Here is a 12570-nt window from a genome sequence, read left to right as displayed (position 1 = left end):
TGTGAGCTTGCTCGCTGTTGTAACATCTGAGGTGTGAAGCTGCAGCTCTCCTGATATGTGCATCCAGCCTGTCGTTCCATCATGTACACTGATGCTCTTTTTGATAATGGAAAAAACCCAATTGCTTCATGATATCATTTGTGTGCTAATGAGGCTAACTGCTGTAACACTTTATGTTTGCAAAATCAATATGAGCTCAAAAGCTGTTTTATTACTCAGTCTTGACTAACGAAATAAATTACCTTTCTCAGTGCTATTTTTGATATTTTTCTTCCAACTTAGTCACAGTTTGTCCAATAACTCTGAACATCGCCTGTTTTGTAGCTGTTAATATTCGTTTTAATTTTTTTCCTTCCAGAAAGCGGTGCTAGAAAAAAACTGTCCTCAAGTAATTATCAGTAAAGTCAGTGACTGATAATTCTTGTGTGATTTGTATTCTCACAGTACTGTGTTGCTACATTCTTGAGTTTACAGTCGACATTTCCTCCAGATTTAATGGGCAAGTCAAAGGCAGACTGGGCTGCTGGATCCAGCTGGCTTTTGTTTTAAGCAGACCCCAGTCGGGCTAATCGCCCACCTCCTCTCCTAAAAATCATTCATATGGTTAGGAATCCACGCTGACAGCAGGGGCTAACCCTACTGCATAGACTACCTATAAAGCTGCTCTAATATATTCCCACAGGAAGACTTCCCACTATAATTTGTTGTTGACTGCTGCAGAGGGTCCAAAGAGCAGCAATGCTCTTTAATGCACTTGTAAACAAACACACACACACACACACGTACACACACACACACACACACACACACACACACACACACACACACACACACACACACACACACACACACACACACACACACACACACACACACAGTATTTCCTTGAGAAAGAGTTGAGAGAGGTACTCAGGGAGAAATAATTATACATGGCATTGAATTTCCCCGTTCCTCCACCGTGTACAAACAGTGTTTAGCCAAGAGGGTTTGCTTACTTCACATGTTCACACCATGGCCCTACTTGGCAGCAGGGCAGCATGATGACTGTGTCTTAAAGTCTAGTTTGCAGTGGAGCCTTCACAATTTGGGGAGCTGTGTCACCAGTTTCACACAAATGTATCCTGTTCCTTTTATTTAAACGTTTTCCCCAGAAGCCTCTGCACCAGTATGTTTCAGCATTCAGATACCAGAACATACAAATACCTTCAAATACTCACTTTGAGGTAATGTTGTACTCACTCCTGTCAGAGCGAGACTGGTTGTAGATGAGGACATGCTCTTTGAGTAACTGCCTATCTGCCTGCAGATATGTGTTTGTACTGCATATGTGTGCTTATGCATGATTGCGCGAAACACTGCCCCCTCCAAATACCTGGAGCTGTTGTATTTGTTACAAAGAATATAATGTAATTGAATACACTTCCCCAAGCCGGCTGTGAAACCTCATTACCAGGCCCTCTGCGGAAGACAGTCCAGGGAGGATGGCAACCGAGGAAAGCGACCCTCAGGGAGAGTACAATCAGCAAGAGAGAGTTTAGACTTTGATTTAAATCACGACAAAGGGCAGGAAAGCAGGTGGCAAGAGCTGACCTGTAGAGATACAGCCGGGTGACAAATAATGTGTCGCTCCTCTGTTGATTGTGCATAACCCTGAACTCTACATAAGGGTTTGCTCACCACTTTCTGAAGAGACATCCCCTAATTTTGTGTTTTGATGATGCTAGTGGGAGAGCTTTAATTGGCTAGCCAATTACCTGTATATCATTATATTGGGTGGAGAGCCGATGACTGCAAAGGCTATATCATTTGATTTTGGATAACTTTGATAATTCATCAAACTATCCAATAACGATAACAATTGCACCTTGTGTGGACAAATCTTTATGTGTTACGTATCTCTCGATAGTAGTGTCCGTCACCTGTCTATGTGGGAATAAAATAGTGGAGAGAAAATGACCTGCAAGAAATGAGAAAACAAAGAAGGAAGAGTTTGTTTAATTGAGGGCATCTTGTTACTGGCCTTGTGCAGTCCTCCACGGTTCACTGTGAAAAGCTAAAGAGATTGACAGAGTTGGTTAGAGAGACAGAGAGAATCCGAGGGAGGGAGGCTGGGGATGCAGAGAGTGCTGCAAGAAGAGGAAGACAATAGGATGTGACACAGAGGGAAATGGGCAGGAGGGAGAAGGGAGGGAGAGTAGAACTATCTTGTCGGTGTGATCAGGTTAAGCCACCCACCACTGGCTGTCACCATGGCAACACCATGGTAACGGCCAGGTGTTCAACTTGGAAGGAAGACCTCGCTTATGTTAAGTGGTGAACCTCTGGCTGTTCACTTCCTCATTATTTAGGTTTTCATCCGCATTGTATATAAAGAGCGGATGAAATTACTTTCAGCCAGTCACTAACCAACACTCTGTATTTCCTGCTTCATGATCTGCATCGCATCTGTACTGTACTCAAACTGTCCCTCATGACCACAGCAGGAGACAGCGCTTCATTGTTGCTGGTGTCTGTCTGTTGTGTGTATCATTCATTTCAGATTTAAAAAATGCAGTTCAAGTTGTGCAACGTACACACACTCATGGAGTAGTGTGTGGTGTCTCTGACTCTTTGCCTGGCTTCATGCATTTACATACAGTGTGTTTTCATGGCCGACCGTGAGTATTCTGCATACATGAAAATACAAAAACAGAAGCTCAGAACGATCATGTGATCATTTAGAAGCGTATTTATTTACCTATGTATATGAACTGTATGTCTGTGGGATCAACGCAGGTCGATGATCGAGTTGTTTTGTATAGATTATATATGTGTGTGTGTGTTTACGTCTTTCTGTATGGCTCCCCCATTCTTAAACCTATAAGCTGATTTCATATCGTGCTTACACACTCCCCGTTTCAATCTGTTGGTGTTCGCTGGGTTACATCACTGCAGCCGACTGTATGTGTGTGTGTGTGTGTGTGTCTCGCTCGACGTTGTAGGTTAGGGTGGGGGCTAACAGACGCCTGGCACATGGAAACACACTAGGAACAATGACACGCGCTTGCTTCTTGTGCCATGCGCGCACTGCAGGCAAGACACACAAACACAGTGAGCCAACTGCATACACACACCGCAGACCTTTGCTCTTGCTCTTAAAGGCACACTGTGCCACTGCTAAATGCACACGTTGTGCCCGTGAAGGGTTAAGAAATAACTTCTGATCTGCATCCTAATTACATGCAGTTAAAATGATTGGGTATATGGAAAAAAGTAACGCTGTGCTCAGTTCACCTCTGTTTCTGGGTGATTTAAGGTGAGAGATACACATGGAGAAGTGCTGCTTAGCAACACACACATGCACCTCTCCCTCCTCCTGTGCGTTATCACCCTTGTCAGATGTCGACTAAAAATGTGGCCCTCTGCCCTCATTATTTGTTGGCATTTTTTTTAAATGACAGTGAGTAAAGTGGGGGGACCAGGTATTATAATTGCTGCGCCAATCTTTCATATGATTAGGATGTCAATTTTGAGTTGATGATTGTGGTTGTTTAATCCAGTTGTTGCTCCTGTTTCATTCACAGTATTTAAAAAAAGTTGGATCATTCAAAGTTTGTGGTAGAAAATAGCTGTCAGAAACTGGCCAGGGTATCAGTACAATAGCACAGTGTGCTTTGAGTGACAATAATCCAGATCTAGAACACAGCTTAGTCACAGCTAAACTGTCATTTCTCCATCCAACCATCTTGTTCAAATTAGACCAATGTTTCCAAATATTCTGGGCGAAAAATCAGCATAAATTTGCAAAGCAACCAGGTCCCTAACAGATGTCCATTTTCTGTTTTGGTACACGACTGTGTGACTTTATTTGCAAGATAAATATCATATGTGTTTGTTGGTGTCATTACATGTGATATACGTACGTGTGATATCTCATGTTTGCCAACCTAAGTAATCTTAATGTTGTAGTAGAACCTGAAGTCCTAGTGACAATTCCCTACCTTCTCCAGAGTGGCTGTTTCAAGTAGCTTACTCTGACCTCCATGTAAAGGACATAGAAGAAAGAGGCCCACTGTGAACAAGAGTCTCAAAGCGTTATTATTTTACTTTGCTGTCACTGCTGACTACAGGGGATAAGCCTCGGGGCAGGCTGCACATTTTTGCAGCCTTTTGGTTTTTCCCAAAGCTGCTAATTGATCATTGCTTTGTGGGCTGCTTTTTACACATTGAGAGTCAAGTATGATTGTGTTGAAATGACAAAGATCTTATAAGGACTCTAATTTGCAGTTAAATGAGTGAAGCTTTTAATAATTTTTTTTTTTTTTAATTCATATCATAAAGTATGTCAAAACAATTATATGAGAAGCTAAGAAACTGCCAGTACGTGACCGAGTTGGGAACCAAAGACAACATGTGAGAAAAGTGAAGAGGAAGTTTGACAGACAGATGGAAGTTGATCCTGTGGAAGGATGCTCCTTTAAGGTCCTATCATCATATCCTTCTCCTGTTTCCTATTAAATTACTTCACTGTTGAACGTGTGCGCTTACTGATGGCTGTTTAAAAAATAATAATAAGAAATGTAATGGGACCTATGGGGACGTTTTTTTGTGTTGCGCTCCGTTTGATGTGTCGAAAAAACGTTTCTTATGTCTCCATCTTGTTTCTGTCTGTGCTGCAGATAAACCTGCGGCTTATTTTAGTCAGCGGCAAGACGAAAGAATTCCTCTTCTCCCCCAACGACTCCGCAGCAGACATTGCCAAACATGTCTACGACAACTGGCCCATGGGTGAGTAGCTCCATTTAAGACGCCTCAGCGATTGTTACTGGCAGTTCCAGTTTATAAAGAAGTGGTGCTTGTGCTGTCTTGTCAAAGTCCCTGTAATAAACATAAAATCATTGTGAGGCGATCCAGACAATTTTTATTTTAAATTCAGTTCACAATTTGACTATAATTCATTTTCACCTGAGTCTTTTCTTCTGCCCCATAGTGGCCAGTGGTTGAAGAAGTATTGAGATCTTTAACTAATAAAATAATTAAAAATCCTATTTAAAAGTATGTTAATTATGTTATATATTGGCAGCAAAGCAGAAAGAATCATAACTAAAAGTAAGCAGAGAATGGCTCTGCTCTTCTGAGGGAAAATTTGGACTGTCTTTAATAACCTCCGTCTGTTTTAATTGTGTTGCCATGAAGCTCAAATTAGAGACAGTGCAAATGTTCACAGGATGAAGAATATGTCAGAATAAATGATAATACATAGATTTTTATTCTTGTAGCAAACAAGTAAGATGTGGATAATCATTTGTAGTGTTTCTTGGATCACTGTTTCACCAACAGATGCATGTCCCAAGTAAAGCGCATGATTATATCTGCTGATGACAGTAACATTGTTTATGTGAGCCAATAAGTGTTATATGATATAAATGTGATTTTAGGTGAGAGTTGTGCTACTCCTCCTTCACATGAACAGCTAAATGTAAACATTTACCTATTTTCGGTCTGTTGAGTTTGGGTATTCTTATGTTGAGTTATTTTGTAATAAATCACATTATAGTGTATGGTTGGTGTAGTGTGTCAGTATGATTAATATTTGCTAACAATTAAGCCGCTGTTATGCACTTGGAAATCAGACAAATCTGACTTTATATCGGCTGTATTGTATATTAGGAAGATAATGGCAGCTGAGGAGCTACACTGTGCTTCCAGAGAATTGAGATCATATTCAAAGACACTGCTAATTACTTTGCATGTACGAGTGTGTGAATATGCCACTCTTTGGTGTAGGGTAATTTGACTGTGCTCCTCTCTGGATGATTGTCATTGCATTAAGGAATGTTGGATCCAAGTACAGCCACCTCCCTCTCTGTAATACACCCACTGCCTAACTGCTGCTACAGCAGTGTTACAATTCATTTGATATTGCCGACCTCACGCCACCTTCAAATCCGAACAGGCTTTAAGCTTTTCCCACGGCGCTGTGAATGGAGTCTAGTTCAGGAGAAGCCCACAGTGCATAGAAAAAAAGAAAAGAAAAAAAGCTACAAATCATACTGATAAACTCGTTGACAAGGGGAGTTTTCCTTTCACTGCTGTCAGATTTTTTGGAAGCGTCCTGTGTTCCTCCCAGACAACAGATCTGATTCTGAAAGCCCGTGAGACCCAGAGCAGGCACTCTGTCTCCAGTTTAGCCCAGGGTGTTGGTGCTGACTAACATCTGGTGGCCAGACTGTGCTGCCGTTCAACTCCCCCCGCTGTTTTCTCTCTCATTTTTTAATGCCTTCACTTTTGACGCTGGCTCTTCCCAAGCCACACCTTGTGTTCTTTTTGCTTCGGCCTGTTCGCACATTCTGTGCTGCACCGAATTGTGTTCATTCTGCATTTTAGTGATCTGAAATATGGCCCTAAAAACATCTTAAAATAAATTCAGTGGGGTTATTTGGTTGTCTTTTTCTTTCACCACGCAATGACTGATTTCTTTTCACAATGCTGTATAGCTTTTATTCAACGCTTAACATCATGCATTAGTCCTATAACAAGTAATTCCCTGTGTGTTTTAAAAAAAGAAGCAAATCCAATTTCTGATGGCAATAAAAATGTTAAGACATTTCATTATTGAACCTGCATTGCCTCAGTTTAAAGATTATACAAATAATAATGATGATGATGATGATTTGTTAGGGGGAAGAGGTCAAATAATGTGGAAACTTTAAGAAGAGGGATAATTTTGAAAATGGGCATTGTACCACCATAAGGAAGAAGCAAAGGAGAGCTTGTCACCCGTCTTCATTCGTGTTGGTTTTTTCTCTTAAACACTGCCTTTCCATGTGTCTCTAACCCCCCCCCCCTTTTTTTTCCTCTTTCAGACTGGGAGGAAGAGCAGGTCAGCAGTCCTAACATCCTGAGGCTGATCTACCAGGGCCGCTTTCTACATGGCAACGTAACACTAGGAGGTGAGAAAACACAGAAGAAAAAAGAAAACACTCCCTCTCTTTCCTCATAGACACACACGCACAAAATCACAGCAGTGTGTTGCTGGAAAAGTTCTTTGCTGTTCTCAGTCCTTTCCTGAGCCGCAGAACAGAGGTACCTCAGTGCTCTCCGGACAAGCCCGCTTTGAGGGAGAGAGGGAGGAGAGAGGAAATACAGAAAAAGAAGGGGAAGGAGACTGGTCAGGAAAAAGGGGCAAGACTGGCGTTGAGAGTACCAGCACAATGAAGAGTCAGAAAAGGAGGGGAAGGGGGTGGAAATGAAAGCCACAAGTGAAGAGAAAAAAAGAGGTCTTCTTTCTGAGGCACCTTCACTGCCCTGCTCCCCGTCTTTTAGTTATTTTAAGTCGACTTAACCCAATTTTGATTTGACTGGGGTTCTGTGTGGCTAATGTGGTTTTGGCCATCCTTAACCATTTTACATTCCCATTACTGCCATCTATCTGAGAATTCCCTTATCTGTGTTTTTACATGTTTGCGTGCTGACACAGAATCCTCCTATAGCTGGAGTCAGAGATTCTGGAGAAGGCTTGTTGTCAAAATCACTTTTTGTCAAAATCACAGCCTAGGCTCTACAATTGGGCATGCTGTTAGCTACGGTGGGCCACCTTTGTTTACATACCCTTTGTTAAGGCTAGCATATCCAACTGGCAGCCATTATTAATATTTTCCATTAATTGTAATCTGCTTTTAGATAGCTTTAGATAAGTAATAATCCATAACAGTTAACCACCATGCTCAGTTATGTTAATGTAACATTATTTTCTGATATTAAAGCTGCAGTTGATAATTGTAGCCGTTGGGATCCCAACGGCTGTTTTCCCAACGCTCTACCTGCTGTAGCTCCTCCCTCTGAACGACAGCTGCGCGCGTTCATGTGAATACATTGACAGGAGACAAGCACCATGTCCGATTCTGAGGTGATTAAACATTAGTAATGATAACTACATACGTACATATTGAGCATCTTAATTTTAATCACAGACAGACCATGTATGTTAGCTTAAAATCATTGTAAGTGTGCTGGTAGGCCTAACAAAAGTAGCTGTAACAGCCAGGCAAGATAGCAAACTAAGGTGTGTGTGTGTATCTCCTACTATCTATGCTCCTGCTCTGACCGCAGCTGGGAGGGGCTGCTCGGGCAGTGTTGCCAACTTAGCGATTTTGTCGCTATATTTAGCTACTTTTCAGCCCCCCTGGCGACTTTTTTTTCAAAACAGCGACAAGCCGCGACAAATCTAGCTTTTTTTCTGGTGTAATTGGTGACTTTTTCGCCGAAGCAAATATCACTTTTAACGCTTCTCAACGAGCAGCGGGAGCCTCCTGGCCCGTCCCCCGTCACAGAGCACTGACAGGCGGCCCGGTCCTCGCGCAGCATCCCCTCCCAGCTGCGGTCAGAGCAGGAGATACACCTCTCAGCTCGGGGCTGCTGCGCGAGGAGCGGGCTGCGTGTCAGTGCTCCCGCTGCTCGTTGAGAAGAGATGATACTTGCTTTGGCGAAAAAAGTCACCAATAACACCAGAAAAAAAAGCTAGATTTGTCGCTTGTCGCTGTTTTGAAAAAAAATAGTCGCCGGGGGGGCTGAAAAGTCACTAAATATAGCGACAAAATTGCTTTGAGTTGGCAACACTGATCACAGGACGAGGGCTATATGGGGCCAGCGGCAGGCAGAGGAAGGGGACGAGGTCGCGGTCGGAGAGGTCTTGATGTGATAGGGCAAGAAGACATGGCTGGTGTACTTTTTTTCAAGCTCTCTCCGTCTCCCTTTCAGCAGTTAACTTTTCAACATTCGTCTTTCCTCGTTTTTTTGCTGTCTTAGCGGTGTTAGTTGTTAGTATCCTGGGAATGGTAAATTGAGGGTTCGTTTGTGAAGACATTGCTACTCGCTGTCCGCCGTAGTAGCCTAGTACCAAACAGTAGGCTAGTGTCAGACTGCTAGGGTCGTGAACGCTCACGCAACTGACGCATCAACGTCGTTGCCAAGGTCCCACAGCCAATAAGAACGGAGAATCTGACCTCGCTCTGATTGGTCAAAATTAACATGAGCGGTGGCAATTTTGGGGGGCAGCACACAGAGGCAGGGGGGAGCAAAGTGATAAAAATATATTTTCAGACCACTTCACCTAGCCTACATATAGCTGAATGGCTATTATGACAGTTTTGCCAAATATTACAGTAAAAAAACTCTCAACTGCAGCTTTAATATGCAATATATCACAATATGGCCATATGATCAAATGGGTGATTTTAGTAGCAAATTGAGCAGTATGTGAATATTGTCATGCAGTGGGAAAAATGTCATGTTCCTTTCTTGAAGTCCAATCACCCCTTTTGAAATACCTGACCTGTGTTTAAAATGATGCTTTAAATTCTTTGCCATTTCAGGCCCTTTCCTCACCTGCAAGAGATTTTTGTTATGCAGCAAAATGACCCCACACTCATTTATTCTGACATCTTCAGCCATAGTTGAACGATTTCATGAAGCCGCTTAAATGTAGCATATTGCTTTTTTTTAAACTCTTTTTTTTATATCACATAATGTATGTGCTCAGTTTTCAGCAAGCTGTTGAAGATGATACCGAGGCTCACTGACTGAGGCGAATGACTTTGTGAAGACTGGTATACTGTAGCTCATTGAATAACCTCAACATCCTCTCTCTCTCTCTCTCTCTCTCTCTCTCTCTCTCTCTCTCTCTCTCTTTCTCTTTCTCCTTCTCCCTCACTTCTCCCCTGCCAGCTCTCAAACTGCCCTTGGGGAAGACCACAGTGATGCATTTAGTTGCCAGAGAGACTTTGCCTGAGCCAAATTCCCAAGGTAACCGGCCCCCTCGTCTCCCTTCTTTCCTTTCAGCGGGCCTTTCACACACCAAAGAACTTTAAACGTTCCGCTCCCGGCCATTTTTTATCTCTACACATGTCTTCTGTTTTAGAAATGGTCACTGGTGCAAATAATTGGCTCCCTGAAGTGTTACCCCGAGATACAGTAGAATACACAGATAATATAAATCATATTATGAGTAAAAAATCATATTAGCTGACAGGTCTCCCAGTAGAAGGTGATAGTATGAAGAGATTGAGGCTGACTTTACCCATGGATTAGACCAAATAAAGAGTCAAAGCCATCTTCTATTTGCTGTACATTCTGGTTAAAATAAGCCCAAGATAAGGTGAAGTATATCATTAGAATGACCTCAGTAACACAGTTAAGTTTAGTTTATAAATGAGAAAACCCCAGAAAAAATTAGGAAACTGTCAACGCAAAATGAAATATATAGGGAAGTATTTATTGGAGTTGATTTAAGTCTTGTAAACGAGGTTTTGAAATGACAATCATGTTGGTTTGTGTGCTTGTTTCCAGGTCAGAGGAACAGAGAGAAGACAGGGGAGAGTAACTGCTGTGTCATCCTGTAAATACACACCATCGCCACCGGACCTCCATCCTTCTCCCATCCGTTCTCGCCCTTCAACATCCTGGAGCTAATGAGCCTCGTCCCCTGTCCTGGAGCCTGTATGATATGTGGATATGAATACAAGCACACACAAAGAACGCGCGCACACACACACACACACACGCACATGCACACACACGGACACACGCACACACGTAGAGAGATGGCAAGCTCGGGCTGATTCCAGACACAGAGTTGGGAGCAGGAAATTGATTAACGACATAGTTGATTCCTTTGTTGTACTTGATTTGTTGTCATAACTGAAAATTTAGAGGAAGGAACTGGATTTGCATGTGTGTTTTTTTCCCTTAATTTTTTTTTTTAATGCACACCTTTTTAAGCCTTCTGTTACACACGCACACACACACACACACACACACACACACACACACACACACACACACACACACACGCATATAATATACACACACACCTCGTCTGGCTATCCTCAGCAGCTCTGTTAAAAGTCAGTTTCTAACTGGCTTCTCATTCTAGCTGGTTGTCATAGTAATGCAGTGCTCGAGTTTATGTGCGTGGCCTTGTTTTCCCATACAGACCGCTATCAAATTAACCACTAACAACTCACCTACACACACACACACACACACACACACTATGACACCCTATGATGTGCCTGATCAGAGAACTCAAACCAGGACACACACACAGACAGACAGACAGACAGACAGACAGACAGACAGACAGACAGACAGACAGACAAACACACCACACACACACACACACACACACACACACACACACACACACACACACACACACACACACACGCCCGTGTCCTTTGTACTGTCCTCCTCTGCATGTGCCCTTAAAGGTCACAAGAGAGAAATTGCTCCTTTTTTCTGTCTGTAGAGACATCCTCTTCTTTCAGTCATCATATTTTAGACAAACAAACAAATAGACAAACAAAGGGCTTGGTGGTGTTGTTTTGATTATTTGTTTGTCAGTGACTTTTTGTGACTGTGTTTTGACAGTCCACGCATATTGCTGACCGACTAGTGATGTGATTAATAAAAAGTCATGTCAGTTTTTTTTCTTCCCTCCCTCGTGCACCAATCCCGTTCTCTCCAAGGAAAGCCTCGTCGCTCTCCTTTTCTTAACAGTGTTGTGAAGGAATCTGTCTTGACAATTGCTGTCCAAGCAGGGCAATGAACTCGGAATGAAAACGTTCCCCCTATTTGTCTTAATTCGTTTCCTACCGTCTCCTTGATTCTCTCTGCATTATTAAGTCCATTTTGCACAACCGAAGCATGTGCTCCATCATCAGATTACTAAAAAGTGTATAAAAAGTTTTATTGTTTTATTTTATATTTTTCCAGTGGAAGTAATGTTCCAAACTAAGGTAAGGTGTAGATTATATTTAATATGAATCTTATATAGAACATGATGACTCTAGATCTTGTTGATATACAGTATATTGGTGTTTAGTCTATGATTGTGTATAAGGTTAGCTTCTAGCCAGTTCACAGTCACTCGCTGACAATGTCTTGTGCTTAACATCAGCAAAACCTCCCTAATCATCGACAGACTGTACTTTTATTTTCTTATATTTTTATTTTCATTGTTTATAATTTAATGTAATCCTTTTTCTCTTTGTGTTTTTCTTTTGCTTTAAAGAATCGCTTTGTAACAGCACTAGGTCTTAAAGAAAAAAATTGTTTATATTGATCAGGGTTCAAATCTGTACAGAGATAAACGTGTTCAATTGTAAATAGCACTAATGCTCCCTCTCCTCCCCGCCCAAACTTCAAAATGGAATACATCTGTAAACTAAATAAAGGTTATTGAAGTGCAAAGCTGCCTTTTGTCATGACTTTATTGCACATGCATCATAGAATCTCCTGAGTCTCACTTGCTTTTTACAGCCTGCTGTTTTGTAATCAGCTAAATCAGAAGTGTATTTTTCAACTGACTCAACAAACGTTCAACCATCTTAAAACATTGCGTAAGTGGATTGTGACACATTTCTGCTGAAATTCTTTATAATCTGTTAAACTGCCAGCAGGTCGGGTAAGGAAAGAAGTTCAAGGATTAGGGCGTTGTTTAACTCTACTTTAAGAGACTTCAAGTTATTGAACAGTTGTGTAGTTAAAAACATTTTATTTTGAAGTTATGAATAAAGTACTTGGATTATT

At 41.8% G+C, this 12570-nt stretch overlaps 1 protein-coding gene across 1 annotated transcript in view; it reads left to right on the top strand.

Annotated features, from left to right (window-relative positions):
• The window catches only part of ubl3a (ubiquitin-like 3a), a 37036-nt gene extending 24802 nt beyond the window's left edge, over positions 1-12234 (top strand). The window contains exons 2-5 of the mRNA XM_080040948.1: positions 4659-4767; positions 6846-6932; positions 9706-9783; positions 10327-12234. Of these exons, the coding sequence (XP_079897074.1) occupies positions 4659-4767; positions 6846-6932; positions 9706-9783; positions 10327-10379 (327 nt within the window). The 3' untranslated portion in view covers positions 10380-12234. The remainder of the gene's footprint in view (positions 1-4658; positions 4768-6845; positions 6933-9705; positions 9784-10326) is intronic.
• The last annotated feature ends 336 nt before the right edge of the window (positions 12235-12570 follow it).

The sequence above is a fragment of the Ammodytes marinus genome (assembly GCF_949987685.1).
Source record: "Ammodytes marinus genome assembly, chromosome: 14".
Classification (NCBI taxonomy): domain Eukaryota; kingdom Metazoa; phylum Chordata; class Actinopteri; order Uranoscopiformes; family Ammodytidae; genus Ammodytes; species Ammodytes marinus.
This window is presented reverse-complemented; position numbering and strand designations above follow the sequence as displayed.